Genomic DNA, 22831 nt, shown 5'->3' with positions numbered 1-22831 from the left:
TCATGCGTTGGTGGAAGCTTTCAAGGCTTTAAATTGAAAAATATTTTATGCAACGACGCCGTTTCTCAATAAATTACTTTTTCATTCTTGTTTTACCAACGAAATCTCAGAAAAAGAAATTAAGTATTTACTTACAGTAGGAATCCTAGCTAATATTTAAAAAATGCGAAAGTAATTACTCAGTTTGTCTGCCTTTTCTAAACGACTGGACACTGAACCGATTTGGATTAAATTTTGTACAAAGATAGCTTGCATTTATCCCGAAAATCCCACGGAAACGAGAAATGTATTCTTAACTCTCTTATCCTGTAGCAGTCATAAAACTTAGAAATGGAACTTATTTTTTTAATATGAATCTTTGATTCAATCACAACACCATCTTGTATTATTAATTCATAGAAATATCCTATCCAGAGGTTGCCTGGTAGAGATCGCTTGTAAGTGATAAGGCCACCTCTAATCTAACATGTTTCTGACCGAAACAATATGACTGACCGGTTGGCTTGGTTGGTAGTGGCCCTGCCTTCCAAGCCAGAGGTCATGGGTTCGATTCCCATCAGAGGCAAATATTTGTGTGATGAACATAGATGTTTGCTCTGTGTCTGGGTGTTAATTATCTATATAAGTATTTATTTAAAAATTATATATGTATGTTTATCAGCCATCTGGTTTCCATAACACAAGCGAAAGCTTAGTATGGGCTCAAATTGTGCCGTGTGTGAAAATTGTTCTGAAATATTCTCTCCCCTTATTATTATTTGTGTGTGTTAAAAAAAGGTTATTCAGGAATATTGACTTGGCGGAAAAAAAGATGTAAACTATTCACAAAAAAATAGTTTCTGGGATACAATCATTTATCACTACATAGTATAAAACAAAGTCGCTTTCTCTGTCCCTATGTCCCTTTGTATGCTTAAATCTTTAAAACTACGCAACGGATTTTGATGCGGTTTTTTTAAATAGATAAAGTTAATATAAATTTATAATATATACATAGATAAAGTGATTCAAGAGGAAGGTTTTAGTATATAATTTATTAGGTTTTAGACAAAGCGGGCGAAGCCGCGGGCGGTAAGCTAGTATTTTATATTACTTTGAGGAAGAGTAAAAAAATACATCAGATTTACTAAATTTATTTACTTAAGTTAAAAACGACAAGCATTCATATTTACAGACATTAACAATTAGTTTATACAGATCATTGAATGGTAATACTTTAAAAGGTTCATACAGTTTTAATATCACATTTGCTTCTATTTTATCTTTACAATACAGATGGTTGATTAAAATAAGAAGTTCCTCATCTTTTTCATTAATAGCATTTAGTAAGAAACATCCAAATTTATTGTGAACATTCTTTACTCTTAATAATATGAATGCACCCTTAGGAATTACAAAATTGGAGTTTGCCGCCAAAAACTTTTCATGCTGCCATAGACAAATATTTGCGTTTTGTTTTTTTAATAAGTCATTCAAGCGATGTGCCAGTCCATCCTTTTTATATTTACTTTTTTTGTTTTTGTCTATGGTTTCTAATTCAACATTTGAATTTATAGAGGAGTTTTCGTTCTTGATGGGCAAAGATTTTTGTGATATTTCAGAAATTTCAATTTCATCGCTCGTTTTTGAACTGTTTTTAGGTGTGGCATATTCACTTATAGATAGTTGGGATAGAGAATCTGAACTAAAGTTACTTGAAAAATAATTTTTAACTTTTGCAATTAGATCTGAGTTTTTTAACGGTAAATCATCATCACAGTTGTTTTTGATGACCAGATCATTTGAGTTCTCTGACGATTCTTCATCCAACGGTTCAGTTTTTATCAAAATGTTTTGCTTTTCATACACACTTATACATGTTTTCTTCTCATTTGATACACTTTTCATAATTGGTGATATGCATCTCTTTTTAGTGCTCTCTTTAAATTCATCTCTAAACAATTTTTTACTGACCCCTGGACTACTTATTGATTTTGGAAGCAAAATAGGACTTTTACATAGTTTACTGCCACTTTTACTGTTCTTTAAGCCAAGTATAGGAGAAGTGGATCGTTTTTCCTTGATATTTGACAGTTGAATTCTACTTTTTTCATGACTACTCTCTTTTTTTATTAAATTTCTAGGCACGAGTATGGGTGATTTCTTACCATCTTCTTTGGACTGTTCCTGAGTGCTATCTACTATAGTAATATCTAAATTAGAAATATTTTTCAGAGCCTTCTTACTCGGTTTACGTTTTCTTTTCCTATAATTGTGTTTTCTTGTAAAGTTATAATTTTTTTCACTGATACTGTTTTCGTAGTCACTTGAATCACTACAGGACCAAATAATTTCTTCGTTGTTTTCTTGTGAATTTAGTAAACGGAATTTTGTTTTAAAATCAATTTCATTCTTCATAGTATTGAAAGATATTTACAATTTACATTAATTAAACATTATTCAAAAAAAGTTAATTGTCCAAAGAATTAGGAAATGTCATAATACAGCTGTGACTTGAGAGTTGTCTTTGTCTATGATCACATACTACCAACATAATAAAATTTCCAAAAAATATAGAATACTAAAGCGTTCTATTCACGGTCCATCCCCGACGTACCTCAGCTCAAGGCCGCGGTGCTGGATGTATCCTACTGACGATCGTGCGCGCATCAAGCATTGCAAGGGTTGCCAACTTTTATTTGAAGATATAGAGTATATCTGATTTTAAAGGAGGTAAATAAAGAGTAAATAAATATTTTTAAAAATGTATTTTTTTGTACTTTTTGCAGTACCTAACAATTTTTCATTATTTTTAAATGAAATATATGAATCCAAACATTGCAAATTTGGATTCATATAATAAAAATGAATTTATATATTTCAAGAGCTCATTTTTAATTAATTTTTAATGAAGCTCGGTTTCTCTCTTCCCGCCACTTCACATTCATGACCGAAAAGACTCTTTTAGTAAATGCTGAAGTGGCGGGAACAGAGAGTATATTATAGCTAATCATTTTTTTAAACAAACAAATTCGTTAGGACATTTTTTTTAAATAAATTGCCATTTTTCTGCAGTGGACTTTTGCATAAAATCTGTGTTATTCATCAATTCGCCTTGGAGTTCTTTTAAAATAATAACTTCTGAATATAAACTGTCCATGTGTACTAGGTTGATCCAAAAGTAATGATAATTGGGTATTTCCTGTGTACATAAAAATATAAAATAACTGTTTCTTGCTTGCTCATGTAGGTACTCACTAGGTTATCACAAAAAAATCATATCAATAGGCTACGTTTCCAAGTACATATTTTCATTAATTTCTGTTGGCAACACTGATCTGCTGTACGTCCGCTCTATTCACTGTCCATCTGCACGACGTTCGCGGTGCTGGATGAAAAATTGGTCGTGCACATCCAGCAAGATAATAATAATAATTATTGACGTACGTCAACACTATTCACTGTCGTTTTGCGTCGTGCATCGTGTATGACCTTGGCGGGACGTACGTCAAGATGGAACGTGAATACGACGCTTAACTGGCCCGACAGGCGTCGTTCTGCCCTATTGCCCGTTTTACGTTTTTTCTCTCGGAACAAAAGTGGCTCCAGTGTGCGTACAAATAACTAAGTTGTCGAGCTTTTCTTGAGTTTTAAGCACAGGATTTAAGGTAATAGACAATGATAAATAATATTTTTTTCACAAGGTTTTGAAAAAAAAATGAATTTGTCATTAATTTAAGTAATTCAATTAACGATGATAATAATTATATATATTTAATTTCCTTTAAAAAAATGATCCGTTCTGTTTTTAGGAATCGTGTAGACAAAACTTAAATGACGACATTCCGCATTTCGTATCTGTATGTTGGCAGCATTGCAATAGCATTTCCTATGTTATTTTGCTAACTTCATGTCCATGTGCTCTCAAAACAAATACGCAGCATTTCGTCCGCGGATACGTGTGATCAATTCGTTCCATTCGTTTCTCTGTTCCCATAAAGATTTTGAACAAGTTCCTACTAGAATCTTAATAGATTCCCTAAACCCGATTGCGCATTCTTTACTTTCGTTTTCCCAACCGAAGCCGGTTGCCATCGCCACCATGGAAGTGGAACGCGTCGCTTCCGATTCTGAAAACGTGGCGGTGGATGAAAATGCGAAAACGGTCGTTGAGCAAGGCGCCGGGGACGCAGCTGCGTCTCATTCGGGGCGGTTACGTCGTAAAAATAAGAAATTTGCACGCACGAACAGCAAGGAGGGCGCCGTGAACAATGTAGCCACTCCTTTGCCGAAATATCGTAGTTGGAAGAATAGCCGCAGGCCGCGCAACGGTCATGGCAGGGGCTTGCCCAAGAAAGGTAAAATAAAACAAATTATTCGAATATATATTTTGTATAAATATACAGTATAATAATTCAACATCCACAAAGGAACGTTCTGGAAGCTATTCTTTAGTGTGAATAGAGTCGCAATTGGGGTGTTTACATAATTTTTGTTTACTACGTGCCGACTGCCGGCATATCGTATGGTGTTTTGTATTGGGTTGCGACATTTTAAGGTTTCAAGGTCGAAGCGCAGAAGCGGTGCGCAGATACAAGCTGCAACGATATTATATTTATATTCCCCTATCGATAGATTGGCGTAGGTCATTCATAGTTGAATGACATTATAAATTACGCAATAACAACTTTCGACATCTAATCGAAGGTTGTTTTTCTAATCACGCTTGTTTATATCTCGTACATAACTATAAATAGATATTAAACTTAAAACAGAATAAAGGTTCTGATTATACTTAAAATACTTTATTTACGTATTATTTTAACATGTGGTTAATGTTTTGGTTGACTGGTTTATTCGTCTAATAAAATCAAGGTTAATTGTGTTTTTGTTTTGCAACATTTTTCCGAACGAAACTACGTCGTATTTTTCGGTCATGGCACGTTTCCTCGATTCTGAATTCCTATATAATAATTATAATCACTACATAGTATAAAACAAAGTCGCTTTCTCTGTCCCTATGTCCCTTTGTATGCTTAAATCTTTAAAACTACGCAACGGATCTCGATGCGGTTTTTTTTAATAGATAGAGTGATTCAAGAGGAAGGTTTTAGTATATAATTTATAAGGTTTTATACAAAGCGGGCGGAAAGCTAGTATATGTATAAAAACACATCTGATGATTGAATTGATTTTAGTTTGATTAGGTATACATTTTAACATTTGTAGTGTTGTGCACATAGTTTTGTAAGAAAATCTGTAAAATCATTATCAACCAATCACTTAAAAGTTGTCAGAATTAACGCACATTAAACCAATGTACACATCTTAATATATGTACATATATAAATCTCGTGTCACAATGTTTGTCCTCAATGGACTCCTAAACCACTTAACCGATTATAATTAAATTCGCACTTGAGAGATAGGACAGGTTTTACCCCGGAAATCCCTTGGGAACAGGAACTGTTCGGGTTTTTCTTTGAAAACGCGGGCGAAGCCATGGGCGGAAAGCTAGTACATAATATAAACAATCTAGTTTCCCCTTCCCAGCCTCACCTGCTTTGTCTAAAACCTAATAAATTATATACCTTCCTCTTGAATCACTCTATGTATTAAAAATGCACCAAAATCCGTTGCATAGTTGTAAAGATTTAAACATACATATAAACAGAGAAAGTGACTTTGTTTTGTACTATGTAGTGATAGTCACATGCCTAACTTACTAGTTACCCATTAATTCATTATATTGGAAGTATGAATACATTATCAAAACACATTTGGAATTTATTAGATCAAAAGTAATACCTTACATACAAATTTTATATTACCATACATAGATAAAGATCGCCTTATTTACCTGTCTACAACAGAATGAGGGTTATATTTTAGTATGTTTAAGTTATAAATATGTAAATTTATTCCAACTTACATAATATATTCTAATCTTTGTCTCGCTCAAGTGAAATATATTATTTGCTTGAAGTTGTGGAATACTTTGGTAGACTTGTCTTAAAGATATATCTTAATATATATATAAATCTCGTGTCACAATGTTTGTCCTCAATGGACTCCTAAACCACTTAACCGATTATAATAAAATTCGCACACCATGTGCAGTTCGATCCAACTTGAGAGATAGGATAGTTTAAACATGTAGGTACCACGGGCGAAGCCGGGGCGGACCACTAGTAATTTTATAATGTACTTTAATTGTACCGTGTTTTAATGGTAATTGGGATGAAGTTCCTTATTGTGTGTTGCTAATAGGGGGCTAGGCGGAATTAAGACCAAAAGATGTAACAACACTTTGCTATAGTTGTAATATGCGGCGTGCATGTGTTTTCTTGTCTGTCTCCTCTATCTCTTAGAAAGCAAACCAGTTATTTTAGTAACTGCGCTCCATCCGGATGTCCCTTGACATCTCTAAAGTTTTCTAATATTCTTGTTAGAAATAACATTCAAAATAATATAAAATTCACAAGAGAATAGTTCTATCATGAAGTTTAAATTTATTATAGGCATACCTTGACTTGTTAGTAAGAATGTATGTAATTATAAAGGGGAACACACCTGAGCATGCCAAGGTCACCTGAAGCTTTCAACAGAGTAGAATTCTGCGCTTATAGCTTGGGTTTATTTATTTATTTATTTATACTCTTTATTGTGCTGTTAAAAATACAAACAAAACTTTTCTAAAAGAAAAACAGCACAGAAGGCATTATTAAATCTTCCTTGTATATTCAAACTTACCAAAGTCATACAAAAAATACATATTATATATATATTTTGGTAGAATCTTGCTCATCCTATTTCACTTCATAGTATAATACAATGTTGCTTTCCAACATCTGCATGTCTGTAGACTTAGATCTATAAAATAACTCAACAGATTTTGATGGGTTTTTTTAAGTATAGTATATTATGTTTTAGACACAAAGTACGAAGCTGCGGGCGGAAATATAGTCATATTAACGCACAGGCATTATACAAATAATATAATATTATGACTATATTTTGTGCTTCACTGTGGAAATAAATCACTTAACGGTTTTGGATGATACTTGGCGGTGATGTAGTTTATGTACCTGTACCATACTGCATACATTACCATAACATAAGCTATAGAAAGACATGCTTTTGCCAAAAGATGCCGATCACAAACTTGTCCCTAAAGAAAGTCGATCAGTGAAACAGTGTATGCTTAATGTATCTGCCCCTTACCCCACTTGGGGACATGGGACTTCACTTAACTTACTTTTAAATAGTAAAAATATTTATAAAGCTACACACTGAGTTATATTTTAACAAATATACATTACTAGCGGACCGCCCCGGCTTCGCCCGTGGTACATATTTCGCAATAAAAAGTAGCCTATGTCCTTTCTCGGGTATCAAAATATCTCCATACCAAATTTCATGCAAATTGGTTCAGTAGTTTAGGCGTGATTGAGTAACAGACAGACAGACAGAGTTACTTTCGCATTTATAATATTAGTATGGATAATATTAGTATAGATAACAAGCGTGTTTATTATAAACTTTATCAAAAATGTAGTTTAATATTAAAACGAAAACAAACAACCATTAGTGATACATTTATAACAAACTTGATAACTAGATGTAAACAAGTGTGACATAATATTACGATCTTGCCAAGGTGAAATGGTATGTTTTTATAGTTTTGTAGGGTGACCATCGTTTTTATGGAAATTGGGTTTTATCATTTATGTAATAATTAGAGACACTATAGTATGTTCCTAGGGCAGGCGGAATTCGTACAATGACCTAACAGGGGTAACCAACCTTTGTGTAACCTGAGAACATTATTAAAGGGTGAAAGTGAAAGTGAAAATCTTTATTTCAGTAACCTACATTACATAACACTTTGACTTTGACTTGATTATATCTAACTTACTTTGCAGTAAGCTGTAGGTATGACACAAATTACAACAAAAAAAAATGTTAGACCACTTCTGCTCTTAGGTTCTAACTTCTAAGTGTTTTATAATAAAAACTAGCGACCCGCCCCGGCTTCGCACGGGTGCAATGCTGATACTAAATACACTACAGAAAAACTGTGAACGTTGTATATAAAAATTAAAAACATAGCGGCCCGCTCCGGCTTCGCACGGGTATGTAAAAAGTATAAAATAGATAGCCGGCCGGTACCGCCGCAAACGCTACGTCTAATTTTTAAATCTGTAATATCTTCGAAAATATTCACTTAAATCAAACGGTGTAAAGGGCCATATACCTAGATCTATATTAAATTAACAATGTATTCAAGGTATTTAATTGGTTAAGGATTAATGCTGTATTGGTTAAAATCGCATCGAAAATAAATGACAAAAAAAAGTTAGTGTGGGTTATCCATAAGAGATAGACATATAGGTACCATCGCGGACTTTTCTGTAGACCTTTTCAATGTGTATAATACTTAGTACATTATTTTGATAAAACTCGTAGGGTTCAGCCTGCGTTTGCAATGTAAGCGGAAAAAATGTAATTTTTTACGACATCACATTAGACACCTCAAAAATAACAGTACTTCTCCACTATTAAATGGATGTTATTATACATATAAACCTTCCTCTTGAATCACTCTATCTATTAAAAAAAACCGCATCAAAATCCGTTGCGTAGTTTCAAAGATTTAAGCGTACAAAGGGACATAGGGACAGGGAAAGCGACTTTGTTTTATACTATGTAGTGATAATAATAAATATTTTAGTAACATCTTATGAAATTAGTGAATTATTTACTTTTAGTAATACATATATCAAATCATCTCATCCAGACATGTCAAAACAAGTTTGTTATCTCTGAACGACCGCGTCGCTCACCTCACATTGTACCATGAAAAGCGGTACGCTGTGTAAACGATAAAGTAGTGTATGAAGAGCGATAGGTATCGTTTTATTTTGATGATAACATAATACTTCGTGTCATTGTACGAATTTCCGCCTGCCCTAGGAATATACTATAATTGCAATATTATAGGTCAAGGGCCAAACTATTACAATCAAGATTTGTTTATATATTTGTATGTATCTTAAAATAATGTTAAATGTAATTAAGGAAATTTCCTAACTCCGTTTTGGTTATGTTGTTGCCACTTTCTGTGCCGTATATTCTGATAATATAACTTCAATTTATTTACTTATTGCATTTTATGTTGAGCGTGTGTGCCGAGCACACGTGTCAGGAGTGAAACTTCTTTGGCAAGATTCAAAGATACTAAAATCGTTGCCTTACTCCATGACGTGACGGTATTGCCATGACGCGACCTTGAAATTTAACTCCTAACGCGCCTAAAGAAGTTTCACTTAAAAAAATATTGATAGTAATTTATCTTTATAATTATTTCTTATGGTTGATCACTTTTTATTATAAACTAGCGGTCCGCCCCGGCTTCGCCCGTGGTACATGTTTACGATGCCGTGACAACGTGAAACGGGTTTCATTTTTATATTTATAGATCATCTATATGTATTATGTTAAAATGGAACTTTTAAACTTGTCCCATAAAATAAAAAAGTGTGTGCACTTCTAGTTTCGTGACTAATTCTACTGCGTAGTTTGATAAAAGCTGTGAATTGGTTAGAGTTAGACGGTGTTTTTTTCCTAAATATTTCCTTATCGTCGTGTTTTTTTGGCAACGGATCAAAATGATTATTTTTAGGTTTATACACCTAAAAAAAATTTTTTTTGTTGTTTTCGATTATTGTAATCACATTTTTTTTTTCTCAAATGACCTTTATTGGAACGTCTAGTCCTAGTAATGTGTAGATGTATCTTGCTACACTGTTATGCTAACACTGACGGCTTTTATTGATGTTTCCCAGTGAGAACTAAGATATATACCAGAATAGCCAAAGAAATACATACTTGCTTTTGAAACATAATATGTTTATTTTTTCTAGAATAACACATAATAAGCCAAGGAAATACTTGCTTTTGAAACATGTTTCTTTTTTCCGTTTACCCGGTTTTATCCATCTGTGCTGAGCGAGGCGAGGTGAATGTAGCGATTCTATTGGTTCTTTAAAAACATCATTCGCTACGCATCCTCGCACATCTTAGGAGGAAAAGTACCCTAAAGGCCAGCGCAGATATTATGGTCCACCATAATATCTGCGCAGGGCATTTTCCATTAGCAAACTATTATTGTGTTCATTGAAATAATTTTCAAAAGCGCAGCAGCGCTACCTTTCGCATGTGACGCTTCGGTGCTTCTCGAGAATAAATTGTTGTTATGTATTTGATTTTGAATATTATATCAATATCGACTGACCGGTTGGCTTGGTTGGTAGTGGCCCTGCCTTCCAAGCCAGAGGTCGTGGGTTCGATTCCCACCCGGGGAAATATTTGTGGGGACCAAATATTTGTGTGATGAACATGTTTGCTCTGTGTCTGGGTGTTAAGTTAATTATCTATATTTAAAGTATTTATTTAAAATTATATATGTATGTTTATCAGCCATCTGGTTTCCATAACACAAACGAAAGCTTAGTATGAGATCAGATCGTGCCGTGTGTGAAATTGTCCTGAAATATTTATTTATTTATTATTTTAATGAGGACAATGTCAATAATAGTTTGACAATGAAAAATGCGCTGCGCTGTGCTCTGCCATATCTGCAGCGACCCTTAGTCCGTGTTTGGTAATAAGACGGATAGAGTCACGTACGCTAGCTTACGCGTTATCTTTGTTTTGTTGTTATGTGTAGCGACCACAGTAGCGACTAGAGTCTTATCAGTGACGCTTCAAAACAATGTCGTTTGCTGCAAACGATTGACCCGGTTTAGAGGTTTAAGCGTAGGGCTTGGCTCGCTTCGTAAATACCATTGAGCTAATTTTAAACTAATATTTATTGTGGTTCTTATAACCACTGCAGGGACTCAAAATCAATGTGGTAATTGTCTGAATCTTGAAGAATTTTTTGACTAGATTATCAGTATCTTTAGAATATTTTTTTTTGTTTCCATTGCAAAGACGCAATTCTTATGAATCTTCGCTATGTATGTCAATATCAACATGTTTTCTTCGCCTCGGATACAGACTTGAAGAATCAAAATCACTTATAATTTCTATTACCACGACAGGTCCACCAAAATTTCGTATAGGCCATATCAACCCGGCTGAGTTGTGTTTTGTCAGACATGTGAACCTAAGTTTATTCTTCTCCAAGTACTTTTTGTAAATTGTGTTGTTACGAATTTACGTTGTTATCCTTACAAAATGAAATGGTCATCGCATTGACGGACAATAAAAATTTAGCCTCACAATCGCAATCAAAAGTTGTCCGAAGAAAAACTATGCCATCTCGTCTGTAAGGCAGAGTTATTAGGGCATATAGATATAGACTTTAAATATTACTGTCATGTAACAAGGTGCTAATGAATGTTTTATACAACGCACTTCCGACATTTTCTAACGACGTTTTAATATGTGTGTCTACTTTGTACATCATTGAGTCAAACCTTTTCGATACCAATACCAATTCCTTCCAGGTGGCGCTGGTGGCAAGGGAGTATGGGGTCTTCCAGGGTCCGAGATGCTGGAGGAATACGCTGAAGACGAGAACGACCCCAACTACGACTCGGAGGCCATCACGAACGGCGACATTGAGTTCAAGCAGGTGATTGTGGAAGCTGACCCTGAGGAGATTGTGGTGAGTGATTGAAAATTTAATAAAATTTTGAAGTAATTCTTCAATACCGTCACGTCATGTAGTAGAGGACTATTTTGGTATCTTTGAATCTTGCAAAAGAAGTTTCACTTTTGACACGTATGCTCGGCACACACGCATTGATGAAAGTAAAAATTTAAAGTGTTATAGCGTTCTTCTAGTCAAAGTCCCATTTAAAAGGCTTTAGCCGTTCCTGATAATACCATGTTGGAACAAAGACAAACAAAAAACCTTTTTCAGTTGACTTTCAATTCAATAATAATTAGTACTAACATGAGCAAAAGTTATTTTAAAATAACATTTTCAATTTTATTTACAGTTTTACATTTATAGATTTATCGATACTGTTTACAAGACGTTATCTTAATCTCGCTCGTCCCATATTTACGCGTGATTATTTGGCGACTCACACTTGGCCGCGGCGTTAGGTCGTTGACCCGTATAGATGGCGTGTGGTGCAAATATAAGCGGTAGCGATTTGGTTGTAACTTGTAATTTATAATTGAACTAGCTGTGCTCCGCGGTTTTACCCGCAGTGCTCTGCTCCTATTGAGCTTAGCGTGATGATATATAGCTTATAGCCTTCCTCGATAAATAGGCTATCCAACACCGAAATAATTTTTCAAATCGGACCAGTAGTTCCTGAGATTAGCGCGTTCAAACAAACAAACAAACTCTTCAGCTTTATAATTTTAATATAATTAGTATAGAATATATCACAGTAATATGAAGTTAATTTGAACCGCCCAACGTCAAGCATTAGGGTCCCGTTTTACCTTTGGGGTACGGAACCCTAAAAATGCCCCGTTGGTACGTTAAAGATAAACAAACGTAACGTTCGCATTTATACTAAAGTTAGGTTTTTTTTTATCGTAATCTTAATCCTAATATATGTTAAACTAGATTTCCGCCCGCGGCTTCGCCCGCGTTTGCAAAGGAAAACCCGCATAGTTCCCGTTCCCGTGGGATTTCCGGGATAAAAACTATCCTATGTGTTAATCCAAGTTACCCTCTATATGTGTGCTAAATTTCATTGTAATCGGTTCAGTAGTTTTTACGTGAAAGAGTAACGAACATCCATACATCCATACATCCATACATCCTTACAAACTTTCGCCTTTATAATAGTATTAAGATTAAGATTTTTATCAAGTGTTTTATATTGATAATCCTCGGGGCTTAAAAACTATTAAAATTGGTAAATTTCTTAAGTTACAAATAAACTAATGTATGTTTGTTCAAATTAAGCATTATCTATTATACTGTAAAAAAACAGAAAACAAAGACTTGTTTTCAATTCCAACCAATGGTTCCTCAGATTAATTAACTTGTTCCAACTCTTTTTATTCATTAGGTGTATGTAATACGTATATATATATATATATATATATATATAGTATACTAGCTTACCGTCCGCGGCTTCGTCCATGAGTTACAAAGCTAATTTTCCCACTGAAATGAGATTTTTCATCGCGGTAAAAAGCCTTTATCAATCTCTAGCATCCTAAATATTTCCAGAAGAAAAATAATATCTAAAAATTGCTCCATTGCGACGTGAAAGGCAGACAAACAAACAAACACCACTTTATAATAGCTTCGTCGTAACCGACTCCTTTTGATTCGATTTTGACCCACAAAGGATCAGTGACAATACAATAATTTCTTCAATTTTTTTTAGTTTTTTAAACCAAATTATAATATTTGTAAGAATAAGAATAGTGAAGAATTAAGGATGATATATTATCGCCGATTTCTTATCACTCGAGTGGTTTTCGAATAATCGTGTCACAACTAGAGATAGATATATGCCATATAACGCGTTAGAGAGAGACGTCTGATTGTTGAGAATTTTTATTGTAGTATGACATAGTTTTTCGTCTTTGCATACATAAATGTGTATTTTTTAATAAAAAATATTTAAGATTGATGGATATATTTAGTTAAAGATGATAATAATTTTATTTTGATTTAATTGTCTGTTAAAAAGCAAAAATTAATCCAATAAAAAGGTTTGAATTCAATCTGTCCGTTTAAAGTGGGAAAAAATCGAGTCTACTAAAGTTGGTTACATATAAACATACAGGTGAAAACTATGTTAAAAGCATGCTAAAACAAAACAATGAATTCATACAATTTAACAACAAAAAATAAATACGAAATATTATATTTATTACTTACAAGTTACAAAAATAAATAAAGAAAACAAAGGAACACTAAATACAAATTTACAACGAAAGAAACATAACATAAGTAATAATATTATATCTTATATATAAAATTCTCGTGTCACAATGTTAGTCTGCATACTCCTCCGAAACGGGTGGACCGATTCTCATGAAATTTTCTGTGCATATCGGGTAAGTATGAGAATCGGCCAACATCTATTTTTCATATGTACCACGGGCGAAGCCGGGGCGGGCCGCTAGTTCTGGTATAATTTGCTTCTCCACACAGAATTTTAATTCAAAACTTGGCAAATTGTCCCTTCATTGTTACATACGTAGGTATATAGGACGCTTCAGTAAATACGATACAACATATTACAAGCTTTCTGCCCGCGTCTTCGGTTGCTTTGTCTAAAACCAAATAAATTACATAAAACTTTCCTCTTAAATCACTCTGTCTATAAAGAAAAACTGCATCAAAATCCGTTGCGTAGTTTTATAGATTAAAGCATTAACATAGGGACATAGTGATAGAGAAAGCGACTCTCTTTAATACTATGTAGTGATAATCATATCTTCCACACAATTAAATTTTATTACTTCAATATAATATTTAGGAAGTTTGAAGTTCATATGGGCCGTAGTTTTAAGTTATTTTAAGATCTTTTAACTGTTACTATATCTGCATCGTCGCCTGAAATAAATAAAAAAATAGTAAAATAAATTTGTTTGTATGTTTGTTCCAGCGTAAATCGGAACCGGTGATACTGGAGTACTTTGAACATGGCGACACCAACGCGGCCGCAGAGGATTTCCTTGAATTTGTTCCCTCGAAGCAGAGTCATTTGGTAAGTTTTTATTGTATTTACCGGAACATTATTGAGAAAAGAAGGACTACAAATAACAATAGGTCATAATGTAGTTCCAATTTGTATGATAAATAAATGTGTTCAATATAACTTTTAATTTCTTGCTGGTAAAGGATTTTCAAAATTAGTCCATTGTATTGAGAAAAGGCTTTAATCAAAATAATCAAACATTTATTATATGATTATAGAAAAATTTCGATCACGGGCGCGATTCGAACCCGCGCCTTTTTGTCATGTCATACCAAATATTGTGTTTTCATATTTATTTTATTTTATGCATAATCAAAATCTTAAATGTATTTGTTTTGTTTCATAAAATACAAATTTTCCTGCAATAAATATAATAATTATATTCACAGGTATGCGAGACCATAATAGAAGTAGCACTGGACCATAAACCATCCCACTGCGAGATGGCATCCGTCCTCATATCTGATCTCTATGGAAGAATCTTTACCGTTAAGGATATTGGTTATGGTGAGTCATTTTTTTTATAGTTTTTTTTTGTTACTGGCTAACGAAAATTTTTTAAAATTTTAAAGTTTGCAAAATAAGATGTTTGGTGGGTTTTCCACTATACTGTGACTGACAGTTTCGGATTTTTAATATGTATTGGCATAGAAAAATCATAAAGACTTACTGTCTTACCACAAAAAACTTTAGACAGGGTTTAACTTCAAGTGCGGGTTCTCTTTAATCTGGTTTTGTCGTATTTCACATAGACAACTATTAAACTGACAGATCCCTGGTTTAAAGTTAGACTGTGTTTAAATTGTTTTGTGATAATACTTGTATTAAAATTTAACTTAAAGCTTATAATTAAACAGGTTTATGCGGAAAACACGGTGCACGAGTCTGACTCGCACTTGACCGGTTTTGATATTGTTGTTTGGATATTATTTTATTGTTAAAATGTTGATAACAAAATGTCTTCTACAGCGTTGTAGTCCTGTTACACTAATTAATTGATTATTTATCATATAAATTTTTCTTAAAATATTTTTGGTTTCTGTTTTCTTCTAGCGTTCGAACGTCTCCTAGAAAAGGCGCCAGATCTAATACTGGACACGCCCGACGCGGCGGTGTTGCTGTCCAACTTTATAGCGCGATGCGTCGCCGACGACTGTCTGCCGCCGCGCTTCCTGCAGAACATGGCCGAGTTGCCGTTGAATGCACCGGCTAGGTGAGATATACGGACATACACACAAACATACATATACATACATACACAACACACAAAGAAAAAACCCAAACGCACGCACGCACTTACATATACACACGCTCATAAACACTGACAGATAGACGACTGTCTGCCGCCGCGATTCAAAAGAGACAGAAAGAACAAAAAAACACACTTGAACACACCAGACCAAAATCGCACGCCTATAAACACTTATATACAAACACACAAGACGCAGACAGATATACAGACAGACGGATAGATAGACGACTGTCTGCCGCCGCGCTTCCTGCAGAACATGGCCGAGTTGCCGTTGAACGCACCGGCCAGGTGAGATATACAAACAAAAAGACACACACAAATGCAGAGAAAAAGACACGCAAAACACACAGACAATAATCACACGCACACACGCTAGTAAGTACACGCACGCACGCAATTAAACGCATATTTATGGTGGCAGAGGTTGTTTTTATGTATGTATTCATAACATTGAAAATCAGCCTATAAAAAATTGTTTCACCAATTATCAGACATTTTTCTAATCCCGTATCTTACTGCTTATATAGATATACATATATATAACTATAACTAGCTATAACTAGGTTTCCGCCCGCGGCTTCGCCCGCGCAGTCAAAGAAAAACCCGCACAGTTCCCGTTCCCGTGGGATTTCCGGGATAAAACCTATCCTATTTCCCGGGATAAAAAGTAGCCTATGTCCTTTCTCGGGTATCAAAATATCTCCATACCAAATTTCATGAAAATTGGTTCAGTAGTTTAGGCGTGATTGAGTAACAGACAGACAGACAGACAGAGTTACTTTCGCATTTATAATATTAGTATGGATGTTGAAAAAATAAATCTATAATGCAGTATATACTATTTTTAGTACAATTTTTAATACACTCTGAATAATATGTTTTTGTTTCCTTTCAGACAAGCGATACACAGGGCGGAAACTTTGCTGTCCATGAAGCATGGCCTCGTTCGATTGGACAATATATGGGGCGTTGGCGGTGGTATAAGGTGTGTATTAAGTTATAGAAAGAAAGAAAACTTTTATTTATTTTATTTATTCTGCCATAAACACACACAGTATAAATTACATCAAAAAAAATAGTTACAAATTCAAACTTAAATTATAGTAAATTTTTATTTAGTACTACATAGCTATTCCTCGCGGTTTCACCCGCATTGCTCCTCTCCTGTTGGTCTTAGCGTAAAGATAAAGCCTCAATGAATGGATTATCTAACCGAATTTTTCAAATCGGACCGGAAGTTCCTGAGATTAGCACGTTCAAACAAACAAACAAACTCTTCAGCTTTATAATATTAGTATAGATTACTACAAGTTCGTTTCCACCCGCAGGCCGGTGAAGTCCCTCATCCGTCAGATCCAGCTACTCCTCAAGGAGTACCTCACCTCCAGGGACCTGGCGGAGGCAATGCGCTGCGTGCGAGACCTGGAGGTGCCGCACTTCCACCACGAGCTGGTGTACGAGGTAACCCTGGGGACGAGCTGCTGGTCTACATGGTGCTGATGTAGATTAAAATATTTGATTCGGGCAATTTTATTATGACATTATGATCTTGGAAGTAAGTTGGCATTCCACAGGATTTTTTTTTATGTCAAAGCAAGCAAAGGAGCAGATGGGCCACCTGATGATAAGTGGTCACCACTGCCCATAAACACTTGCAACATTTTATGGACAAATAAGCTCTTTTCTTGAAGGCCCCAATGTCGTAGTTGTTCGGGAACACCGCAGGATTTTGTATCTTCAATGATGTCTTGGACTAGGTCTTTCAGTCTGAAAATCTAGTAGTACCAGATGTGACTATAATATTAAAGCTCTTTTAATATGAGCTGGTCTGTGTGGTAATAATGAAATACATAAATAACAAAAATGCGTCAAATTTACATCACTCTGTCTACATATATATATTTACTAGCTTTCCGCCCGCGGCTTCGCACGCTTTGTCTAAAACCCAATAAATTATATACTAAAACCTTCCTCTTAAATCACTCTTATCTATTAAAAAAAATCCGCATCCAAATCCGTTGCGTAGTTTTAAAGATTTAAGCATACATAGGGACATAGGGACAGAGAAAGCGACTTTGTTTTATACTATGTATTGATAGTGATATTGCTTTTCCAGACGGTACTACTAGCGGTGGAGGCTATAAACTCGAGCGTGGAAGACCAACTGTGCACCTTCCTCGCTGAGTTGAGGCGGAGTGTCATCGTCACACCCGATCAGATGGATAGAGTGAGTGTTTTTATATTGAACTAGCTGTGCCGCGCGGTTTCACCCGCATTGCTCCGCTCCTGTTGGTCTTAGCGTGATGATATATAGCCTATAACCTGCCTCGATAAATGGGCTCTCTAACACCGAAAGAATTTTTGAAATCGGACCAGTAGTTCCTGAGATTAGCGCGTTCAAACAAACAAACAAACTCTTCAGCTTTATAATATTAGTATAGATTTGATATTTTGGGTTATATGGCATTCAAATGCTTTATAAATATAAATTTATAAAGAATAGAAAAAATTCTATCACCAGGCGGGACTCGAACCCGCATCCTTTCGCGCCAATCCAGGGCGGATGCCTGACCAACTCGGTCACTCGTGATCCGCCAGAGCGATCGAATTTATTCTATTCTTTCAGTTTTATGTATCATGTATCTAAGTCCTTATAAATTTATGTTTTTATATTGATACTACCTTTTGCCCGTGGCTTCACCTACATTTTCAATTATTGCTCTATTTGTAGAAGGATGAGGTTATAAAGGGCTGGCGCAGATATAGCGAAGGGCAACGCAGCGCATTCCCGCAATACATGACACACTACCTGAGTTTACTCGACACACTTATCGTCATTCGTTTTGTAATAAATTTTTCGAGAGATACACGTGTACATTCGCGAATAAAATGATGAATTTGGACATGTTATTGATTACATTACTTGTAAAAGAATGAGAGGAAATAATCAAGAGAAGAGAAAAAAAAACGGAAGATTTTTGGTTGACTAGATTTGCGTGCCGCGCGAGCGTGTTGGTGGTGACGAATAAATTGTTGTTATTTGATTTTGAATCTTATTTTAATTAGGACAATGTCGATAATAGTTTGATAATGAAATGCGCTGCGCCGGCCCTTAAGCATACGTGCATGTGATGAAAACGACTTTGTATTATACTAGTTCGATTAAAACTTAATGGCGGTTCGGAAGTTATAGTAGAGCCATTTTAATAGGCAACATTTGACAGTTCAACAAAATTCAACAAATAACCTAGTAACGACGACATAGAATAACATGATATTTCGTTTTGATAAAACTGCACTTTTGCTTAACTTTTTTCAATTACGATTACTACTAGTACCTACATGCACACATTTTTTTATTATTTTATTGATTACTAGATTTCCGCCCGCGGCTTCGCCCGCGTTTTCAAAGGAAAACCCGCATAGTTCCCGTTCCCGTGGGATTTCCGGGATAAAAACTATCCTATGTGTTAATCCAAGTTACCCTCTATATGTGTGCTAAATTTCATTGTAATCGGTTCAGTAGTTTTTACGTGAAAGAGTAACAAACATCCATACATCCATACATCCTTACAAACTTTCGCCTTTATAATATATATTAGAATAGAATTGGTCGTATCTTTAGGGCTTCCTGCGCGTGCTGGAGGACATGTCGGACATAGTGCTGGACGTGCCGCTCGCGTACATAATGCTCGACCGGTTCGTGGAGCGCTGCCAGCAGCGGTTCCGGCTCGGGGAGCCGGTGCTCAAGCGGATGCCCACGCGGTGAGTGTCTGCCGGTCTGAAAATCAGACTGAAAAAATGTTGTGTGGTTTTATGAAACCACGGTAAAAGTGAAACTGTTCGGACGGTTCCGAACACTGCTTTGTGTAGCGCATGTCGCGTGACGGTCGGCTGCCGAGTAGGTATACCTACTCGGCAGTCGCGATACACGCGACATGCGCTACACAGACCAAAAAGTTTGAGACGATGTAATAAAAGTTTCACTTTAAAAAAATCAGACAAAAGCAGACTGAAAATCAGCGCTGTTCAGGTGTTAAAGCCCGACAGCATGGCTGAAGCTGACCCGATTGCCATGTAAACTATTTTTAATTTTTTTAGTAATATAAGTACTTAGTTATTAAGTGTGTGTAACATGTGACAATAAATATTTTTTCTTTCTTTCTTTCTTTCCATGCCCCCTAGTGGGGTAAGGGGCAGATGCATTATACATCTGTTTCACTGATCGATTTTCTTTAGGGACAAGTAGGTGATCAGCCTTCTGTGTCCTACCAGACCGAGACTTTTTTTTTCAAGATGCAGCTGTTTAAGCTAGAAATTTTTGCAATTTTCGCCATTTGCAAGGAAATCAAAATCACAGGGAACACAGTCTTGAAATTTGGTTAAACCAATGTCTTAAAAAAATTGTTTAGGTATTTATTTTTAACAAGCCCTATAGCATTTATTTATTTACTCTTTATTGTACAACATATTAAAATGAAAGTACATAAACAAAACCATTTAAAATGTACAAATATAGTTAAAACATACATTTATCGTTTCAACATAATAGAAAGGGCACTTGGCCTGTTTTCTTTTTAGTTTATTTAGGGCCGATTTTTCAATGCTTGGATAAAACTTATCCGTCCAATAAAGTATTACACGATAATATTAAAATGTCACGTAAACTGTCAAATACGGGCAATTAGAATACGTTTTTAAAATGGTAGTTGTATACACATTATTCGACGAATAAGTTTTAACCAAGGATTGAAAAATCAGCCCTTAAACTAATTTTTTTTTAATTTTATTTCCAGGGGCCGCAAACGTTTCGTCTCTGAAGGCGATGGTGGTGCGATCAAAGATCACGCGCTAAAACTGAGAGAGTAAATTGTTACGCGCACACGCACAGACAGACCGGTGTGTCTATACTAGTATTATAAAGATGAAGAGTTTGTTTGTTTGAACGCGCCAATCTCAGGAACTACTGGTCGGATTTGAAAATTTCGGTGTTAGCCTATTTATCGAGGAAGGCTATTGGCTAAACCTATCCTATGGCCTTCCTCGGGTCTCAAGCTATCTCTGTACCAAATTTGAAGTAAATCCATGCAGTAGTTTTTGAGTTTAGCCCAGACATACATATAGACAAACACAAAAGTTCAATAAAAAAATATAATATTTTTTAACCTCCGTAAATATATATTATACAAAAAAACGCGCGAATTTGTGTTTCTTCCAATTAAAAATTGTAAGTTTGTAAATTTTTTATGATAATTGGCCACATTAAACTATTTTTGTTGTAACTATGTATTTAGGTTAGCGTTAAGCATTTACTTAGTTAACGACGTAATAACTAAAAATTACCCAGCTATCTTTTTGTCGAATTCATCTAAATGTGTCCAGCCAATTAAGATTGACAGATAGTCATATAATCAAACTTGATGTAACTAAGTACATGCGTAGACATAACTTATTTTCACATAAAATGTTGACTGAATCGATATTTTTTAGTAATTATAGTACAAAGTGAAATATAGTGTTAAATAATTAATTAAAACTACTCGAAAATTTGATTCGATTGACCGCCTCCTTGGTACGGTTGACGCGTGAGCGTAACACCGAGGGGTCCTGGGTTCGATTCCCGGTGGAAACGAAGGAAAAAAAGACGGGTTGCACTCCGGGAGTGCCGGCAGAAGTGAAAACTTGATTATTAACGTTGAGCATGTTTGATATTTTGGAATGGTATCCGTCTTACGCTTTTTCGATCAGGTCACGTGTCCTGACGCGAGTTTAAGATTTTATACCCATTACAGAAAAAGTGCTCAACGCCGCTAAAGAAGTTTTCACTTCAAAAATGTTTCCGTCTGGCAGGACACAGAAGGCTGATCACCTACTTGTCTCTAAAGAAAATCGATCAGTGAAACAGATGTATAATGCATCTGCACCTTACCCCACTATTTTTTTTTTCAAATTTTGCATTTACCTATGTTCAAAAAAGTATATCTGCTGTGTTTTTGTTTCGTTTACGTATAAGTAATTTTTTTAAATCGTATGAATTCTCATTTAATAATATTAAAAGGAAAACATTATTAATCCCTGGAAAATTGTCCTGGAACATCTAAATTCCCACTACATCATAATATATTATAGTAAAAATTGATGGATATCAATATATTATAGTAAAAAATCTATCAATACGAAGGAAAGCTTAAGAAAAATATATTTTTTTGTACAATACATACTGGCAACTAAAATACCAAATTCATCATTGCAAATATGCAAGCATTTATTTTCATCGCGAAAAATATCATTTAACTTATAAAAATGATATGTACAATAAGTGTACAATAATTAAAAACAATAAAATGATTTTACAATAAATATAAAACTTTTTTGTGTTTTATTGTCTATTAGCTATGGTCTGCCGCGCGTTGTCTGTGACGTGTTTTTGGCGCGTAAATGGACTGTTTAATCTGTGGCTGTTTGAACGATGTGCCATTTTTTTTTCTAGTACGTAGACAAGTGATCGTCAGACAGCCACGGGTGTTTTTTTTTTCTATATAATTACTATATTAAATGTATATTTAAGTTGTATCGTATATTCACTTTTCAGTGGGCGATATTTTTATTATACGTCTAGGGACGTTAGATTAGGTGTTTTTAAAATTCTTCATAGATATTGTTGCGTTGATGTCGTATATGAAAAACCGCCTTTATAACAGGTATAATTCCTAAATGCCGCGAAATTAACACAATATCTTTTTAACACGCATTTATTAGTTTCACCTGTATGTTTGTGTGTCTCTTTTAGACTTGATTTTGACTTTAAATGGACTCATTTTAAACTTATATACACATTGAGGTATTATTATAGAGAGGGCACCACGAACAAAATATGTGCGCGGCGCGTGGTGGCTAGTGA

General features: G+C 34.9%; 2 protein-coding genes across 2 annotated transcripts; one reads left to right on the top strand and one right to left on the bottom strand.

Annotated features, from left to right (window-relative positions):
- Positions 1-1117: 1117 nt before the first annotated feature.
- On the bottom strand, positions 1118-2492 carry LOC149475836 (uncharacterized). The gene has a single exon (XM_089713172.1). The coding sequence runs from the start codon at positions 2395-2397 to the stop codon at positions 1141-1143; it is 1257 nt and encodes a 418-aa protein (XP_089569298.1). The 5' UTR covers positions 2398-2492; the 3' UTR covers positions 1118-1140.
- Positions 2493-3873: 1381 nt separating this feature from the next.
- On the top strand, positions 3874-20847 carry Pdcd4 (Programmed cell death 4). The gene is made up of 10 exons (XM_089712866.1): positions 3874-4337; positions 11496-11656; positions 14586-14687; positions 15068-15185; positions 15732-15891; positions 16826-16915; positions 17259-17391; positions 18047-18157; positions 19556-19695; positions 20727-20847. The coding sequence occupies exons 1-10, from the start codon at positions 3890-3892 to the stop codon at positions 20797-20799; spliced, it is 1536 nt and encodes a 511-aa protein (XP_089568992.1). The 5' UTR covers positions 3874-3889; the 3' UTR covers positions 20800-20847.
- The last annotated feature ends 1984 nt before the right edge of the window (positions 20848-22831 follow it).

Source organism: Colias philodice, chromosome 29 (assembly GCF_061535455.1).
Source record: "Colias philodice isolate Cphi_HAF_F1 chromosome 29, ilColPhil1 Martin Lab GWU primary, whole genome shotgun sequence".
Classification (NCBI taxonomy): domain Eukaryota; kingdom Metazoa; phylum Arthropoda; class Insecta; order Lepidoptera; family Pieridae; genus Colias; species Colias philodice.
This window is presented reverse-complemented; position numbering and strand designations above follow the sequence as displayed.